This window comes from Acomys minous (assembly GCF_964271855.1).
Source record: "Acomys minous genome assembly, chromosome: 1".
NCBI classification, from domain to species: domain Eukaryota; kingdom Metazoa; phylum Chordata; class Mammalia; order Rodentia; family Muridae; genus Acomys; species Acomys minous.
In genome coordinates, this window is record NC_140483.1 from 149,741,776 (window position 1) to 149,761,782 (window position 20,007).

At 44.2% G+C, this 20,007-nt stretch overlaps 1 protein-coding gene across 8 annotated transcripts in view; it reads left to right on the forward strand.

Annotated features, from left to right (window-relative positions):
* ZNF462 (zinc finger protein 462) overlaps positions 1–16,770 on the forward strand; it is a 139,512-nt gene extending 122,742 nt beyond the window's left edge. For all 8 annotated transcript variants that reach the window (XM_084783100.1, XM_084783103.1, XM_084783104.1 and 5 more), the window contains 3 exons: positions 5,796–5,928; positions 11,992–12,115; positions 13,847–16,770. In XM_084783100.1, the coding sequence (XP_084639226.1) occupies positions 5,796–5,928; positions 11,992–12,115; positions 13,847–14,054 (465 nt within the window). In that variant the 3' untranslated portion in view covers positions 14,055–16,770. The remainder of the gene's footprint in view (positions 1–5,795; positions 5,929–11,991; positions 12,116–13,846) is intronic.
* Positions 16,771–20,007: the final 3,237 nt, after the last annotated feature.

Here is a 20,007-nt window from a genome sequence, read left to right on the forward strand (position 1 = left end):
TTTTTTGGCGGGGGCATTATAGAGTTTCTCTTTGTAACAGCTCTGGCTGTCCTGGAACTCACTCTGTACACCAAGCTGACTTTGAACTCACAGAGAGCTCTCTGCCACTGCCTCTGCCTCTGCCTCCCAAGTGCAGGGATTTAAGGTGTGCACCACCCCCACCAGTACCATCGCCCTGCTCATGTGGGGTTTCATGTCACCAATAAATTTAGATAATACTCATTGCATGTGAACTACATGCCTGACCCTACACTTTGCACTGGGTATACAAAGCAAAGTTTGAAGTGTTTGCTACCCTCGGTTCCTAGGCAGATAGGAAACAGAAACTTAAACATCCAGCACTTGATAAAAATGGCCAGAAAGTTACCATACACAGAGCTCACAGCCTGCCTCTGTGGAACTTTCAGGTCACTCAGCTTTACTTGGCTGGGATTTTTTTCTCTTCCTACTTAACTGAGGTATATTTGGCAAAGTAATGTATTATCAAGGGTAACAATGTGGTGATGTGGAGCGCCTAGAAGAAAGGAGACCCTTCTGTACTGTTGGAACAATGTAAATGGATCCAACCCTTGTGGAAACAGTCAGGAGTTTCCTCGAGAAGATAAAAATTGAGCCAGACCTGGTGACCCATAAGGCCAGCTATTTCAGGCGTTGAAGCAAGATGATTGCAAGTTCAAGGCCAGCCTCAGCTCCAAATTCCATTCAGGGTCAGCCTGGGCAGCTTAGTACGATAGGGAAATCATGAGGAAAACAGGGAAAGAGCTGGAGCTGGAGCGTGGTAGGTGGCCGCTTACCTGGCATAATGAATGAGGTACGTCAGAACGTTGTGTGATGTTCCCCTTCTGGGTATGTAAAGTGAAGTTCTGGTAGCCCCTTGTGCTCCTGCTGTCGTTATATTGTTCACTTGGAAACCATATAGGCGAGCATCTACTGGTGTGTGAATAAATGAAAATTGTGTTGTATGTGCATGGTGAGATAGTATTCAACCAGAAAAAAGAAAGGAATCCTACCATTCAGGACAACCTGGATGAATATTGAATGTCATCTCTTTAAGCTTTTACCATAGCTCTGGGGGGTGGGGGAGGTGAGCTGGTACCTGAGAGGGTGACACCCTTTTCAAGTTGTTATCTTATTGTTATGGATGTCTATGGATGCTTTGGCTGCCTGTGTGTCTGTACACCACATGCATGTCTGGTGCTCACAGATGTCAGAAGATGGTGCTGCGTCCCCTAAGGCTGGTGTTACAGATGCTTGTGAGCTGTGTCAACCTAGGTCCTCTGGAAGAGTAGCCAGTGCTCTTAACTATTAAGCCATCTCTCCAGTCCCCTCAACACAATTTTTCATATTCATACCTGACCATCCTCCTGTTGGCAGTCATACAGATAATATTTTGTTTTTCACACTGATTCCCTTCCTACAGCTCCATTTGATTTTCAGACAGCCAAAGATGTGCTTGCAATTGTGCCTAGATCAGGGATTAGCAAAGGCTGGCTCATGGGCTAACCCCAGCATACCACTTCAATTTACATCGCCCATCATCCAAGAAAGTGTTTGAAATTTTTAAGTAGTTGAAAAACTCAAAAGCATATTTTATGACCAATGAAGCAGTACAGGTTCTGGATTTTGCTTTCCATTAGCAGGTGTTCATTTGCATACACTGCGTGTATCTTTAACATCACTCCTGGTGGCTTTGGGGCAGTTGAGTTATTGTGTCAGAGGCTCTGTAGTCCAGAAAACTTACGTGGCCCTTTACAAAACAAAGTTCTCAGTCTGTGTGTAAGTCATTCTTAGCACTGCAGCGTCCGTTAGTGACCACTCAGGGGGCCATGGTTCTGGGTTCTCTGCTGTTACTCTTTCTAGAAAGGAACGTTTACTCTAGCTGTTTTTTCTAGCATTGATAATAAATTGGAAGTGATACACGTATCTTAGTTGAGTGTCTCATAGGAAGATAAATATGGCGGCTGATAGTAGGCTAACCACTGTCCCTGAATCCCTGGAAACACAAAGTAGACTTGCTTTGTCAGTCTCTCCGACTTGATATCTGTGATGTCACCTGAGATAAGGGTGGCAAGTTCCATTCTGTCACTAGCAAGCATGTCTGTATAAATGTTGTCTGTAAGGAAAGATACCCATAAGGGCAGTGTGAAAACACATGTTCAACTTGATAGTCTTAATAAGTTGCCTAATTCTTAAGGCAAGCTGCAGGGGGTATAGGCTAAGAACTTATCTAAAACCTCTTTCATCTCCTCTCCCTCATCTCTTGAACGGTTTAAAACCAACAAGTAGGCAAGGACACAGGAGTTCCCATTAGCTGTGGAGGAGGTTTCATGTGGTCATCACTTCAGAGCTCAGGGGACAGTGTTTGCCCATCACCTCATGGACTTCAGTTCTGACACTGGCACTAGGTTTGTGACTTTCAATGGGGACTTTGGTTTAGGGTCACTCGAGTTTGACTTTCATAGGACATGTGGGCCAGCCTATAGTTTTGTAATTAATTGAACAACACATGCTTAGGGCACATGTGTGGCTCCTTAAGGAGCCAAGTTCTACACGTAAAGCTCTTATGCCTGCTCTTTCCATCTTGGTTGTCACTTTTTATGGAAATAAGATCCTAAGAGGTTACTTCTGCTCCTGGGGGTAGGGGCTGGGGAGGTGAATTGCACTCAATTTATCCTCCGCACCATCAAGGTCTTAGTCACCTATCAGTCCCCGGGTCCAGCGAGGCCCTTTGGTCCTTTCAGCAGCTAACTGAGAAGCACACTGGAATCCTAATGAAGTCCACACCCTTTGACTTCACATCTGGACATGAAAGAAAGACTCAGACACAATAAGGTTTATTATCTACAATACAGCGAGAGCCAGGAATAACATAACCCCAGATAAATACAGAGAGGAATGAGGGATTGTACCCTCTTGATGAAACATGACAAGGCGATTAAAGATGACATTCACTTAAGGAACACCATGTGTGTCACACAGGGCAGAAGGCATTGGAAGCTCCTGTTAAAACAAAGCTAGACGCTAGCCATGCAATCCGAGCAACGCCCACTCTGGTGTAGACACTGCTGGCGAGGGGAGATGGAGCCATGAGAGGACAGAAAATCTATCCTCAGGCTTTGTCGCTCCAAGGGGGAGAGGCAGGGCAGGAGGACTAATTAGGGAATAGGGCGTGTGCCCAAGAGGCAATGGAGTATGTGCGCTGTGGGAGGCAGAGCCGGCATGATTCATGGAAGAGCAATGATAGGAAGGCTTCCATGGTGAAGGCAAGTGGCCCGCCTGGGGCCACTGAGTCAATGTGCACAAGGGATATGGCAGGAACAGGCTTAGGAGAAGGGAAGTGCTGGGAGTTCCATAAGCTAAGATGATGGAAGCAAGGGTAGCTTGGGGAAGGTGTGTAAACTCAGCACAAAACTTAGATTTTTGTCCTTAGGGAAAAGATTGGCATTTTCTGTGTGTACATGTGTATGTAAAGGGGGCTTATGTATGTACATGTATGGAGGCCAGAGGTGGCCATTGAGTGTCCTCCTTGGACACTCTCCACAGGAACCCGGCTCCATTGGCCGCCAGTTAGCCCCAGCCAGTCTCCCTTCATCAGCACCTCAAAGCCAGGAGTGAAGAGTGCACTGCCACACCCAGCTTTTTAATATAGGGCCTGGGGATCCAAGTGTTGCTCCTCATGCCTGTACAGGGAGCTTTTTCTGACTGAGCCTTCTCCGCAGCCTCCTAGTATTTTCTTAAAGACACATCTAACCACACTGGGGAATCGATACAGGGAGAGGGGAGAATGGATGCTGCGGGACCAGTTTTGGAACGGGGCTTTCAGTGATGCAGACAGGAGAGACGATGGACTAATAGGGTCAGAAGAAGAAAGGAGTCTTCTTTTCTTGCTCAGATTAGCATTTAGATGGCTAGTTTGGGGGTTTTTAGATGTTAGAATAACCCAGTGCTATAAAAATTTTTTAATTTTAGAAATCTTCTCATTACATAGCAAAAAAAAAAGTTTTTAAGTCTTAATTGCCTTGCAAAGATTATAGATATCTTCAGGACAGATAAATCCCGGGCTGTCCCGGGATGAACGTCTACCATGGAAATGCCACATACTGTTTTAAAATTGTGCCGAATCCAAAACGTGAGCAGTTTTCTAGTGAGGAAAAATAGACATAGACGAGCATGGTTCTTCCGAAACCCATGAAAAAGGAGAGGGACAAAAGGGCACTTGGTTTAATGACACTTCCGTTGCCACGAGCACTGTAAGGGCTAGGGGCTTCAAGGGGGAGCCCCAGATCTGGCAAGGGAGAGCAAGATGAGCCGATTTCAAGGATTGTGTCCTCACAGGTAGAGCAGGGTATTATCCCAAACGTGCATTCTGCCTTTCCTCGGCTGTACCAGTCTCCTATTCGAAGTTGCCAGGGCAATATTAAGTCTCATTGCAGCACTGAGTTGGCCCTGGGACTCTTAGTTGAGCTCTCACATTTGTCACAGCAAATGATGAGGATCCCATCTGCCAGGCATATGGAATTGGTGGTGCTCAGCAAATCTTTGTCCCATCCTGGCCCCAGAGAATATTTTGAATTGTCTTGTAAGCCCTCTTTCTTTTCTTGTGCCCTCACTGCACTGTCTATCACGGCAGCCGTGGAATCGGCCTCGCTAATTAATGATGTTTGCCTTCACTCACTTCACTATGCTGTGAGCCTCTGGAGGCAGGAACAGAGTGGCGTTTGTCTCGGCGTTCCCCTCCCCTGGCTTTCAAAAAGGGGGATCAGAGCACCCACCTCATTCATACAGAGTGGAATCTCCGGCTTGTTCCAGTGGCCTCACCTGCCATCACTAACAGGTCTTTGTGTGTAGCTGCCAAAGTTCGGGTGAAATGAACGAAGAAGGCAAATACTGTGCTACTGTTGATCCGATAACCCCAAAGCTGAGCTCGTTAGACGTCATAGTTGGGACTGTTGCCTCTTGTAAAGGATACTTTGAAGAAAGCTCAGGTCTCTGCATCATTCTAACTACATTTTAGACAGTGTAGTGATCTACAGGAACAGAGCTAACACCCCTGTGTGTTTATGTATATGCTCTCCCTTCACCTGAAGCTCCTGGTCCAGGATTTTACCTGGATTTTTGAGGGTCTGGTCTCAGGTCCTAGTGCTTAAGCAGTTAGTCCCTTTCCCACTGAACCATCATGCCAGCCCCATAGTTAACCCATTTAGTGTGCCTGGTTAATTACCTGTGTTTTTCCGCAGGTAATCCTAGTCTCCTAAATAGGCTGTGGTCAGTTTCAAACCCATAGCTAAACCAGTAGCAATAGTACGGTCTTCCATTTAAACTAGAGGTAAGAGTCAAATGTTTGTCTTGTGGTCCTGGCTGGAACAGCCCAGAAGCACCGTTGACAGGATGGTGGAAGAAAGTTTTGGTTCTCACTGCTGGTGGTCAAGGGCACCTGCAGGAGCCTCTGCTTGCAGAAGTATTGAAAGATTAATTAGGTCGTTAAAGATAGACACCTTTTTTTTTAATTTAGTGTTGAGTTCGTGCGATAGGTTTTGTGGCGCTTTGAGCTTTGTTTCCTATGCCCGAGTCTTACAAGTTTGCTGAGAAGGGCCAATGTTTGGAATGGGGAACCAAGGACAGATCTGTCTCTGAGAGCCCAAATGAAGAAAGGGACCTCTCAGCTCCTTGCTTGTTTGGTCTTGGATGCAGAAACACAGACATAGGGGAAATTATGCTGGCAAGATCTCGTCCAAGAGAGTCCGCGCAGTCAGTCTGTGCTTCATTATTCCATCATCTGCTTGGACCCTTTTCAGGTCAGCCGTAACTTCGAGCTGGTTGGACGGGTTAACTTGGATCAGCTGGAACAGATGAAGGAAAAGATGGAGAGTTCCAGCAGCGATGACGAGGACAAGGACGATGAAATGAGCAACAAGGCTGAAGACAGAGGTTAGTCTCACCCTGCTCTCTGAGTCCCAGATGGCACCCAGAACGTCCACAGGGAGACAGAAGGGAGGCAGGAGGCTGCTGTGGGAAGAACAGAAGGAATGATCCTTCTTGGTTAAGTAGCAGAACAGACTGGCTTCGGCGCCATCAGGGGCCCTGTCTTTACAAACTATTACCAGCTATATAGAAACTCCAAGGAAAACAGACATTTTCTTCCTAATTATAGTTATATGTTTTCTAAGGAAAAAAAAATGTGGTTCCTAGCAAGGAAAACTAGTGTCTGAGGAAGCTTCAGAAGGAAGCTAGGCAGAGAGCAAGATGAATGACACTATAGGGCCATTGAGGAACAAGAGTGATCTTGGAATTAAACACTCTTTTAAAATGATTGCTTCTGGGGTCATAATGAGAGGCTTCGATGAACTTGAACTCTCTATGTGTTCCCCTGCAGGATATTTCTCCTAACTCCCATAGGGCTCTGCTTCCACTCTGCCAAGAAGGAAAGACAGGGTCCCATCCTCCCCTGTATTTGCAGAAAACACCATGTTTTGTGGCAGTTTTGAACTAGTAGTCTAACCCTTACCATTATGCCCTCATTCTAAGATAAGGAGACTCCAAAATGTGCTTAGTTGCAGATAACATGCCTATCATCTAGAGAGTTGTCTTTGTCTACTGGTTAAACATAGAGTATTGTGGGCATCCCCAGGCTGAGTATGTAAAAATAAAGGCTGGGATGGGGGGTGGAGCGCTGGGAAGAGGAGGGCTCAGCCAGCTAAGAGTGCTTGCTGCTCTTGAAAGAACCTGAGCTCAGTTCCGAGCACCCATTTCAGGCAGCCCACAACCACCTGTAACACCAGTTCCAGGGCATCAGACTCCTGGCTTCTGTAGGTACCTGCCATCTTGTGCCCGACACCCATACGCATACGTACTCAATTTAAAAAAGAAAAAAAAAGAAATGTAGATTGACATGTGTTCCTTGAGTAACTGCAAATTGAGAAAAAGTTCATGCATAGACACTGCAAATATGAGGGGAAATCATTGTAGCTACCACCATTGCAGTGACGGAAGAGCATGTTAGTGGTCATTCTCTTCAATTGTCCCTTTAGTCTTGTGTAACATGAAGGGTTCTGAAGTTACACCATTGGATCTTGGCCCTTTAGTCTGTAGGACTTTGCTTTATGTCTTTGTGATTTCACTAAATGTCATATAATAGTGACTGTGACAATGATAGTAGTATCCGGCTGCCATGGTGGTCAATATATAGATTTTTAACTTAAAAACTTCAGATTTTGAAGCTTTGGTTTTTTCTTTAGTTTTAGTTGACAAGTTAAGTGTGTGTGTGTGTGTGTGTGTGTGTGTGTGTGTGTGTGTGTGGTTTTAAAATAGGTGTACTTTGTAGAATGGCTAAATGGAGTTAGTTAACATTCGGAGTAAGAACTTAATCAACTGAACAATTTCAAACTGCAGTAGCATTATTGATTATAGTCACCATGCTACACAATTGATCTCCTAAACTCATTCTTCCTGTCTGTCTGAAATTCGGTGTCATTTAACCAATGTTTCCAGTTCCCCACCCCAGGCTTCGGCAATGTCCACTCCACTCTCTGCATCCTGGGTTTGACTGGGCTTTCACATTGGTTGGAATCATTGAATGTGTGCCTTTATGTCTGGCTTGTTTCCTTTAATGTGTTGTCACAAATGACAGGATTTCCCATCTTAAAGTGGAAGAGTATAAACGGTATACCAGGTGTATGTGTCACATTTTCTGTAGCCCTTCATGGACAGATGGCCGCTGACGTGGATTCTGTGTCTTTGCTGTTGTGAATACTGCTGAAGATTGCTGAGGGTCTTATGTATAGTGTTCCAGAATGGCTCCCCTAATTTACTAGTATAGAGGCTTTGTTCATTTCTTACCTTCACCAACACTTGTTATCGTTCCCTTTTTTTGGTAATAGACTCTATAATTGCTGGGGTTTGAATTTACATGTCCCTCTTGTTCAAGATGTAGAGTGTCTTTATATAGCTGATGTCCGTCTGCATATCTTTGGAGAAATGCTTATACAGAGCCGTTGTCTGCTTCTGAATTGGGGAAATTGTATACTCAAGTATTGACTGAGTTGTTTGAACTCTGCATGTATCTGGGATGTTGACCCTATGACAGGCGTGTAGTCCGCAGATGTCTTCTCCCCATATGTGGGTTGCCTTCTCATTCTAATTTCTCCCCACAAGTACCAAATCTTTTCAGCTTGATTCTGCTCCCGTTTGTCTAATTTTACTTTTGTTATTTGTGATTTGGCCGTCATGTTTAAAAAAAAAAAAAAAAAAAACTTTAAAAAGTTATGTTCAGACCAGTGTCATGGAGATTTCCCCCATGTTTTTTTCCAGCAGTTTCTATGGTATTAGGACTTTCATTTGCATCTCTGACTCATTTTGAGTTGATTGTTTTACTTGCTGAGAGATCAGGATCTAGTTTCTTTCTTCTGCCTGCGATGCCCACTTGTCCTAGTAATTATTTACAAGACCATCTTTTCCTCACTGTATGATATTGTCAACTTTCTCAAAATTCAGTTGGCTCTGAATGCATTTCTGGACTGTTTGGTCCAGGCGTCTGATTCTAGGCTAATGTCATGCTGCTTGGATGACCTTAGCTTTGGTTGCATATCTTAAAGCCACAGAATATAATGCCTTGAACGTCTCATCCCGTCCACTTTAGATTGCTGTGGTTCTCTGGAGTCTTCTGTGCTTGGCTTGATATTATAAATGAAAATGAAGGCTAGCTAGAAGTGTGGCTCAATGACAGAGTGCTTTACTGTCATACGAGAGGCCTTGGATTACAGCCCCATCACTGCCAAAAATATTAATTAAATAACATGATATGGACCTAGTAAATAACAGGTCTGACAAACTTAAGACCTATCTAAAGTAAAGTAGGTAGATAAATGATAAACCCACCGCAGGCTGAATCTCAATCATTTTGCTCCAAAATAGATCTCTTACACTACACACATATCCAACCCTTTGGTGGTAAAAATGTTTATTATTAAAGAGAACCTAGCCATGAAATCTGTGGATCCATTGGCCCTGGGGCTAAATTCTGAGACCCTGTGGCAGAATATCCAACAGGCCTGAGCAGGTGTCTTTCCTAGGCCATTTTCTTCTGTGGTGTTTTCTTGCCCTCGCCCTCCCACTGTGGTAACCAAAGGCTCTAGCTTGGCCCTTGAATCTCCAACCAACGCAGCTAGCAGAGGCTTCCTGCCAAAGTGTGCTAACTTGTCAAAAGCTGCTTGCTGTAGCCAACCTGCAAAATGACACAAAGCAAACATCCTCACCTGTGGATTGACTAGGGGCTATGTTCAGTCATTTCTTATAAGGAAATTCTTGTGATCTCTGAAGAGTGGCGTTTTCCCCCCTTCCTTTTTAAAAACCTAATCACAAATATGTTCTTCACAACAAATTCTTAATATCTCTACGCTGTTTTGAATGTCCTCAGGGAGAGGGAGGGAGAGGGTGCTTCTGACTGAGGATGCAAAGGCTCCTTTTTCTTCCTGGTACTCTGTGGTCCTGCTGCCCTTCTTTAGGCGATAAAAGATCCCTTGTGGGTTACTACAACTCTTTTCATGTCTAAGGCTGAGGATGTGCTATTTCTGAGGCCATCAACATCGCAGAGTCCTCCAATTTCCAGTGATGTCCCCCAAAACAAAGGAAACCAGCCTGGGTCGTGAGAAAACACAGAGGGTGAGATGTGTAGGATGGCAAGCACATCTCCCCGATCATCCAGCTTGGGCTTTCTTGACTCAGTGGGCTCTCAAACATCAGACTAGATGTAACTAGTTTGGAGCGTGTGGTTTCTGATTCTCACTGCAAAGTGTTATGTCTGCATCCAGAGACCTAAACTCATGAAGAAAATCCCCTCCTTGGGTAGACAAGTCGGTACAGGGGACCCATCTGAGTACTTTGAGAATTCTAAGCCAAAACTCTTCTTACCTGTCATCCATCCTTGCAAGAATGGCTCCCTTTGTCCCATCTCCTTTGAAACAACCTAGAATCAATCTTCCACCATCTCAGTAGATTCTTGCTAAGAAGACAGGGCCAATAATAGCCTTGGGTGTTTTTGCCAGACATCCTGGCTTCTGGCAGAGAGCAGGAGGGAGAATTAGCTCAGCTCTCAAGCAGAAGGAGAGTGATTTGAGACGTGACAGGTAAAATGGCCTCTTCTTTGAGCATGAAGCTTAGCATGTGCCCCTGGAGACAATAGATGACTGGTTTCATATTTCCTGAGGGCAGAGAAGCAAGGAGTAGCAACACTCTCCTTGTGAGTAATTTTGGCTTTCCTATAGATGCCTTCAGTTGGGGAGTGCACAGCCTTCCCGCTACCCTGTTCCTTACCAGACCTGGGGAGCAGACACAGACACACAGCAAGATCAGTCTGGGAAGCTCTGGGAAGCTCAGAGAGGAACCGCGCATGGAGAAATTGAAAGGAACCCAAGCAGAACTCTGCCCACCCTGCCCCCTCTCATTATGCAACTGGGAGGAGTCAGGAAGGCATTCTGTTGATTTCTTGCCCAAGATAATCCCTGCTAAGGAATTAATGCGCAGAACAGATGGCGCTGTGTCATTTCCAGTGAAAAGAATCAAGGAAGATAGTCTGTGCAATTATTTTTAATGGCTTGTGTGGTGATCTTCTTAATTTGTGAGAAAATGTCTCGTCTTTTGTGAGGACTGGCCCTGTTCACATAGCTTTTTGTGAGGAGGATGAAGGTGGTGCAGAGCGTCAGTTAACATCCTGAAGACCTCATGAAATGTGGGCCATTCCAACCAGGAGATGTCTTTCTGTGACATCTGATCTGTGGGGCCCATAGTGAATAGAGAAGAAAATGATCAAATTTCCTCCAAACTCCACCCTTTTTGCAGCGTAGTCTGCAATTTATTACCCATGTGAAGACTTGGCCCTCTGTGGGCTAATGAAAGACATATGGCCTTAAGACTCAGGACAGCACAAAGGCCATGTAAGCCCTCATCTTTGAGTTTGCCAGGAGGTGTTGCTTAAAATCAATTAGCTAGCCAATCCACATTTATCAGGCCCATATCAGATGTGCCAGCATCACAGGAGTAAACAAAACAGCTACGTCAATATTCGATGTGCAAACGGGACCCTTTCAAAAATGTCTGGTATCTCCGTATTAGTGAATACCACTGGTTGAGGAATAAATACTGGGCAGCTGGCCAGGCTCCATCCATGGCTGGGGACATGGTTGCTTTTTAAAAAAAAATTGTTGTTGTTGTTGTTGTTATTATTATTGTTGTTGTTATTTTGTTGTTGTTGTTGTTATTGTTGTTGTTGTTGTTGTTGTTATATGTGTTTATCTCTTGTGTGAGTGAGAGAGTGGCACATGTGGAGGTCAGAGGGTGACTTGCAGGTTTCCGAGGGCTCCAGCCTGGTGGCAAGAAGCATTAATCCACTGGGCCATCTCGTTGTTCCACGAATGCTTTTATATGGGCTCCCACCCCTTACCTCACAGTGGCCTAGGGCCCCATTTGCAGGAAGTCCCTTTGCAGAGCTCCTAACCGTCCTGCAAAAAGCTTTGGCCTCACTTGCAATGAGTAAAAGTCCTGTGGTCTAGACTGTACGAGCAGGTTGGGTGCTTCCCATGGTCTGTTTTCTTCCTAATGAGCAGATAAACCCATTTCAGAGAGACACTGAGTAGCTGCCAAGCTGTCAAGCCCTCACTCAGATCATGCAGAAGGGACAGGTTAATTAGAAAATAAACACCATGATGGCTTTAAAGTAGGCCAGGGAGCCTTTCTGGCAGGAAGGAACCTCGGTTGTTGATGATAGAAGCTGTTGGATAAATGGGAGAGCCTTAGTGACTTGAACCCAGAACACTTCCCAAGATCTATTCAAGAAGTATGCTTAAGAGAAAGCCTGAGTCAGTGGGGAGTCTGGAGGTAGCCTACGGGTTAGCTTCCCAGAGAAGTCAGGAGGCATTTTCTTGTGAACATTGACTGGCCCTCTTCTGGATTCCAGAAACACAAAGCTAACGCTAGCCTGTCCGTCCTTTCTGTTTGCAGAGTTGATGAGATTTTCTGACCGAGGGGCTGGTGTGAACACTGAGAAGCGATTTCCATGTGAATTCTGCGGACGGGCGTTCTCACAAGGTTCTGAGTGGGAAAGACATGTGCTGAGACATGGCATGTAAGTAGGGCGCTCTGAAGACCTTTGTCCCAAGTGAGGGGGAGTGGGAGGGCAGGCCAGCATCCCCTGATACTATGCAGACTCCTCACCGTGCTCCCACCCCATATGTCACCTCACCAGGCATGAAGGACAGGCAGTGGTGACAGAGGAACTAGACTCTTCCTTCTCTGTTGCTTTTTAAAATGGCCACCCTGACACAAGTTAGGTGAAAGCCCCCAAATTCTTTGTCCCTTTAGTTTGCATTTATGTCTCGTTCTCTGAGACAATGTGAACATGGCTCTGACTTTCTGGCTTCTGCGTTTGCTCATTCCACGAATGCTCTTGAACATGCCCACCATGCCGTGACTTACCTCAGAGACACAGCTCTGTTCCACCTGCCTCCTGGGGAAATGCGATCATTCCTGTCCGGCTCTGACCTCTAACCTCTCTGGACATAAAATCGTCCTTTGCACAAGGAGCCGAGTCTACCAGACAGAGTGGATTGTGTGAGACGATGCGTGCTAAGTGTCCAGACCTCTGAGAATAGAACTAAGATTCTCAAGATATAAGTACTGACTGCAGGTTTTTAGGGTTTTTTGTTTTGTTTTGTTTTGTTTGTATGTTTTGATGACTTATTAACAGAGTTGACTAAAAAAGTTCCAATACCCAAGTTGCTCCTTTTGTCTTAATTGTTGTTGGCCAATATCTAAGCTTCTGAGTTCAGCTCATGAATTTGAGTGTGAGGCAGTTTTTGCTATTTCTCCACTATAACTCAGGGAAGGAGATAATACCAAAATCTTATATTAGTTTGGAAACAAAACATGACATAATGAAAGCATGATACAACACTGGATATTTTTAGGGGTCTAAATCATTAGCAAGAAGGAGCTCTACATGATCTACACATAACGAATAGGAAGTCACTGGCAGCTTAGTTATATGCACACAGAATTCATTCACGTGAAATTCCAATGCACTTTCAGGGTCAGAGAAGTAAATATAGATGAGTTGTATTGTTTTAGTTAAAAAAGCGTGTGAGGGGCCAAGGAGGTCACTGTTGTAAAATATGACACGGGGGGTGGCAGGGGAGGCCTTTGGCACTCACATGCCCAGGTGTGCTCTTGAGAAGTTGCACTGCAATGGATCTCGAATGAAGGAGGTTTATTAGGAAAGAGGAAGAGGGAGGGCCTGGGAAAGGGGTAGGGGTGGAGGAGACGGGCAGGCAGACGGAGGGGAGCAGAGCCATGAGGGCAGAGAGAGGACTGGGGTGATGGGTGGTCCTTTTATATGCAGCAGGCAGCGGCTACAGGTGTGGCATCAGGCGATGACATAAACCGTTGCTAGGTCCCTGAGAGGAGGCTGGTGGAGTCGCTGGTATGCTGACAGTCCACCCAGCCAATAAATTGCTTGAGGATTTCAACTCCATGCCCAGAATGCAGGGTAAAAAGCTGGACATGGTGACATGTGTTTGTAATCCAAGCTCAGGGGATGCGGAGACAGGAGGATCCCTTGTGCTTACTAGCTAGCCAGCCTACTGCATATGGCCTAGTCGGTGGGATACTTTGTCTCAAAACAAAACACACCGAAAAGATGATGATGCCCGCTGAGTGACAACTTGAACTTGAGCCTGGCCACCAGAAGCCAGTGCACACCACTCCTGAGCCTCCTGCCCCGACCTCTTAAGTGATGGAGTGAGGGACACTCGCGGACACATCTGGCTTATTCATGTTTCTGCTTGTTCTGCTTATCCAGGGCGTTGCACGATACCAACCCAGTGAGCAGAGACGAAGTCCATCCGAAGGAGATGGCCGAAGAGAGTATACAGCTGCCTTCCATAGAGGCCAAGGAAGACGAAGAGCCAATCGGGATAGACTTTTCCCTAAAGAGTGAAACAGTAGCCATCTGTGTCGTAGCTGCCGACAAATCTCTCCTGGAGAATGCAGAGGCCAAAAACGAATAAGAGTTTGGTGGAATTCTTATCAAAGCTTACTTGAACCGTGATGAAAATGTGGGAGGGCCGTCGTGGGCTGAGAAGGGAGGGGACAGAGGAGAAAAGACGAAACAAAAGCTGCTTTTAGGACTGAACAATCTATTTTCAAAGCACTGGTACCTGTGTGAGTGAGTATGTAAATTAAAAGTTATTTAAATGGTTGGAATATGTGGCTCCTTTCCCCCCGTCACTACGTCGTCCTTCCTTCCTTCCGGATCTTCACCACGGAAGTTTTCATCTGCTGCGGTTTGGGAAGTCCCTTCTGTGGGCACGGCAGTCTCCGTGGCCCTCTCGGACAGCGTGTGGCAACCGAAGCTGGGGACAGTTGAAGACTTATCCAAGGGGAACAACTTCTGGGCGCACAACTTTCGGTGCGTTTTTCTAGTTTTAATACCTTAAGCTTTTTCAAGACCTAACTGCAGCCGCTTTGGGAGAAAAAAAAAAAAAATAACAAACCAGAAAACAAACAAACAAAAACTGCTTTGCATAAAACAGTCACCTGTTTCCTAGTACCTCAGACTTAACCAAGGGAATTCTCTGCATTTGTCTGTGCTACCTGTCGCCCTTGTGGTTAAATGTAGAGAGAACTGCTGGGCAGGATGGTGAATGGAGAAAAAAAAAAAAAGAGTTTTAAAGAAAGGAACACAAATTGTGCTTAAAATCCCCATGTGGGTTTTATTTCTTAAAATACTGTGATTTTTTTAATTATTTTAGTAAAAAACAAAACAAAAAAAAAAGAAACAGACTTTAATTACTAGATAATTGTGTGTGAATTGTCACCCTGTATTCCAGGTAAAGCTGTTTATTAGTGTTCAGCTATAATTTAGACTTTGGTAGGTTCATGTGAACTAATTTTATGGTGATTGTGGGATTTTGTTGGCCACATGTTCATTTTCTCTCAATTTGAGTGTTACAAACACAGCACAAATTCAGTTGTCCTTTTCCCATATAAGTTCTTCTCTGTGTGTTTGACGTTTTAATTTGAGGTCAGGGGAGAGTTTAGAAGGTTTTCTTGTGTGTGTGTGTGTGTGTGTGTGTGTGTGTCTGTCTGTCTGTCTGTCTGTCTGTCTGTCTGTCTGTCTGTCTGTGAATAGAAATTTTTATAATTTTAAACGTGGAAATAACAAAGAGATTAACTTCCTTTTTAAATTTTGGTTTTGGTTTTGTTTTCTTTTTTAATTTATCAAAGAACCAAACTCTCGGCACAGCTATGCAGCCATGGGCCAGAGGAAGAGATTCCTCTCGCCCTGTTGTTTCTTCTCAAACGCCCACGTCATCTGTCTCACACCTACAATTTCTGTTAGATTGGACTGGCTTCCGTGTGTGATTTGAACTCTGTTTTGTTTGCCCTGTGTTTTCTGAGGCTTTCTCCTTTCTTTTGGGAGCCATCCTTTTCATGACTACGGACAAGAGATGGAGCATCCTGCAGGGAACCCAGAGAAGTGTTTGGTTGTTTTTTTGTTTTTTTGTTTCGTTTTGTTTTGTTTTTATGTCTAGAGCAGCTTACAGCTTAGACTAAATGCAAGTCTACATTTATAGTATGTTCTGATTGTGAACAAGAGGTTTCGTTCCAAAAAGTAGAAAAGAATTTTCTTGAAGCTTAGGTTTAGGTGTGTGTGCGTGTGGTGTGTGTGTACACGCACACACATGCACATGTGCTGGTGTTTGGATGTATGTGTGTGTACAAATGTAAGTCCTTTGGTTTTCGTGTTTTTTGTTTTTTGTTGGTTTTGGGGTTTTTTTGTTTGTTTTGTTTTGTTTAACTTGGAAGGGTTGGTGGGGTGGGAGGGTATACCCGAAGGACAGCGGGGTAATTGAGATGACAGTGTCCCACTCAGCTCCAGATAAAATCCATGGAAAGATGTTGCATTTGTGAAGTATTTACTTGAAAAGCGTGTTGTTTTTGCTTTGTTTTGTTTTTTAAAAAATTTTTTTTGCTATTAAGAATTTTTATTTGTAGGATGTTTAACTTAATTTTTTTAGGGATGGGGGGCCATCATATGGAAACCAGAAAAAAGGGGGAAAGTGTGAAATATCTAGACAAAGATTCTTTTGTGTCCTTATTTGTTTTTGATTGGCCTCATTTCAAGTGTACTAAACAGTTTCGTACCTGGATTGGATGTTTGTGATGGTTACCAAAAACAAACAAACAAAACAACAAAAGAAAATAATTGTGACATGCTTTTTATCACTACTTTATTTTTCAAATAACATGTAAATATTGTAATCCATTGGATTTTGTTTTGCTAACCTGTTAATAAAAATATGGGACCATTATCCTTTTAACAAGGCTAGAATGTCATTTTTTTTCTTTTTCAAACATATACCTGATATTTTGTGGCCACACATTTTGGATGCATTCTGTTTCTGTTGACTGTAATGACATAGAATTTACAACATTTTTTTGTTGTTGTTGTTGTTTAATTTATACAGAGGACATTTTTTTTCCAGAGCTTGAGAGAAGAAAATAAATAGCGAAATGATAACCTATTGACTCCAATAATCAGTGTTTCCTGAAACTTGATGAAAGACAGGGGGATCCTGACTCCTTGAAGCCAAGGGTTTAAACACAAAAATAAAAATTAAAAAAATAAAATAAAAACCACACGTAGGTTATTCAAGTTGTTTGCAACATACATTTTGTAATGAAATGTGAGAAATTAATAAAGAATTTTTTTCACATGTGTCTATGTGCATCTGTTGTAAGTCATTTATGAGTATAATTACAGACAGGAAGGCTGGTAGTGACGAGACCAGGTTTTAATCTATATACTAAGTCTATATCCAGATGTGGAAAACAGGTAAATTCGAGGTGAGGTCTGAGCTGGAGTCTTAACGCACTGATGTTCCTGCATCAGTGTGGGCATCCACAGTGCAGACTTGATGGAGGGAGTATTTTTCACCAAAAGGGAGAGAGTCGGTTGGTTGTGGTAGCTTACACTTAGAAACTTCAGCATTTAGGAGGCTGATGCAGGAGAATCACACAACTACAGGGGGGGATAAAAGCATGAAGTTAAGCTTCAGGAGCAAATGCCAACACTGAACATCACCCAGGAACTATGAGCCTATGACAGTCACAGCCCCTGGAGGGTCCTGATTGTCACCAAGACATTAAAAAACCCTGTGCCCAAGCTATCTTACTGTGTATCAGGCACAGATGACCAGCACTTAATGATTTTTTTTTGAGACACCCTGCTTTAGGTGAAAGTAGGAATTAGTCCTGCTATCACCTTGGTTGCCTCACACTTCCTTCGCCCCTTGTATGCCCTTCACCAATAGGGAGTTAGGAAACAAGATGTTCAGACCTGACAAGGCTGTGCGTGTGTTGGAAACAGAACCAGACAAGTAAGGATGCAAAGGCATGGTAGCTGTGACTTGGCAGAAACACACTTTTGTGATGCTGTGTGGACTCCGCCAGAAGCTCAGTACTCAAGGCAAAGCAAGGATCAGTCCATAAGAACCATTCTTGTCATCAAGTTCACAGGCGCTCCCCAGGCTTTTGTAAGACGTAGCATTAAGTTTCTTTTCCTAAAAGAGTGACTCGGGCTTTCCTTATGCAAAGCTGCTGTCCTCCAGTGGCCTCCATCAATGGTCGTGAACGGTGGGTGTCTTTAACTGAGTTGGTGTGTAACTCATTCACAGTGCTTCATGTAGAAGAAATGAACTTTGTAGATGCCTCGGCCGTGGTAGGGGCTACAGACAGGAAGGCTGACAGTGACCAGACCAGTTTTTAATCTATGTGCTGAATCTGTACAGATGTAGAAAGCAGGTAAAATCAAGATGAGGTCTGAGCTGGACTTTTAAAATACTGAACATCCCTGTATCAGGGTATGCATCAACAGTGTGAGTTTGACGGAGAGGATATTTCTATTAGCACCGTCTGATTCAATTCTGCAGAGAGGTCCCCTTGAGACTCCTTAACCCAAGCTTTTCCGTCTGATGATTTACATCACATAAACACCAGGGTCACCATGGAGAGCTCAATATCAGTCTGACCATTTGAAGGCCCTGCCCAGATAATAGTGTGTGTATTTTATGGGATAGACCTGGTCACAGCCCCAGCTATCCACATAAGGGGCTGGAAAGTGTTTGGTGTAGACTACCAATGAATCCAGAAAGAATGTGAGCTATGAGCTTCTACCACGATGGCAAACAGAACAGCAGGGGACGTGGAAACCTTGTGTTCTTCAAAAACACCAGACGCTGGTCCCATCAGCCAAGTGCTTAATGCAACATTTCTTAGCAGGTGGTTGGTGCTAGCCACTGGATAACAGACAGACTGACATGTCTCATGTCTCGGTCTTTTGACAGCTTACAAATGAACAGAGTGGAAATGTGACATTTGGAAAGGGAGCTTCTGTCAAAGGTGCAAGCTTTGGGCCCCTGTGTTGATGCAGGCAGCCCTCTCCATACTGATGTTGAGGGTGAATTTGTCTATTTCTGTCCACCTAAGGCAATGCCTTTGATTTAGGAAGGCATATGGGGGAATTGGATACTCATCCATTGAGTGAGCCTTCAGTCCTATGCTTAAGCAAATGGTGCTATAGGCTATGCCTCCTCCCCCGCCTTTTTCATTTTGCCCACTGTCAGGCTATCACTCTTAAGAATAAACTTAACAAAATCAAAATACCCCTGCCTTATACAACTGAGCTGGGGAAAAAATGGGGCTTTAAGCATTGGAGAAACCTTAAGAATTTCTTTTTTAGCCAGGTGTGGTGATGTGTATGTTTCATCCCAGCATTCAGAAGCAGAGGCTATGCATAGAAATGATTTAATAATTCTTAAAGAAATGTCAGTTGGGAGAAGTGTAAAGTCACTTCAGTACCTCCCACATTCATACCCTGGGATGTTTCCTAGCCCTTTCCTTGCTGATCTCTCCTTCCATGGTTCAATTAGGATGAATAGCTTTGTAACATTCTTTTTACTTCATGGTGTAGGTATTTTCCATGTTTCTGTGTAGTCACCGCATAGAAACTTTTCCAAGCTGCATAGCATATTGAATGATAAAACTGAGCAAGCATAATGCGTACCCGGTACCTAGGTGCTATTGAACAGTTGAACTTAGTGGTTTTTACGTTTCACACAACAATGCCGTTTTCATTTGTGGGCAGCTTCCTCACCTGCCCCAGCCGTGTGATAGGTTTTGAAAGGGCATTGTCTTGGTGAGTTTTCATTGCTGTGATGAGACACAGGGACCATAGCAACGTGGGGGGGGGGGGGGAGGGCTACTTACACTTGCACTGCACAGCCCATCACCCAGGACATCAGGGCAGGAACTAAAGCAGAGGCCATGAACAGACAACACAGAGGGAGGCCACTGGCCAGGACTAGACTTAAACTCACATCACTTGTACTCAAGCCCCAGTTGGTCTATTTATGGTGTGATCTTTCGGGCAACTTATTGAAACCCACGGACCTTGCTTTATTATCAAAACAGCAATATAAGATTTGGCATGATTCTTGCTTGTTTTTGCCGCTGTTTTAATTTTTCTACAAAGTTCAGCACAGCAAAGTTACTCATAACAAAGAGGCCAGGCTTATGAATTGAGCTGTCTCTAAGATGTTGAGTCTGCACACGTCTTCATGAGGAAGGGAAGAAATCTTGTCCATTCTTTAGGGTCCAGGACCTGATGAAAGAAACTCCCCCGCTACCAAAGCCTGCAAAGCAATGCAAACTAGAGTGATCTAGAAATGTGGAGGTAAGGAGCCAGTGAGGAATCACAGCCATGGTGCACATGTCACACAAGCCTGATGACGTGAATTTGATCCTGGAACCCACTTAACGATAGAAGGAGAGGACTCACTTCACAGGTTGTCTTCTGATGCCTAATACATGCTCCCTCAACAAACAAACAAATAAACATAATTTAAAAGATCTGGCCAGTGATGGTGCACATCTTTAATCCCCACACTTGGGAGCCAA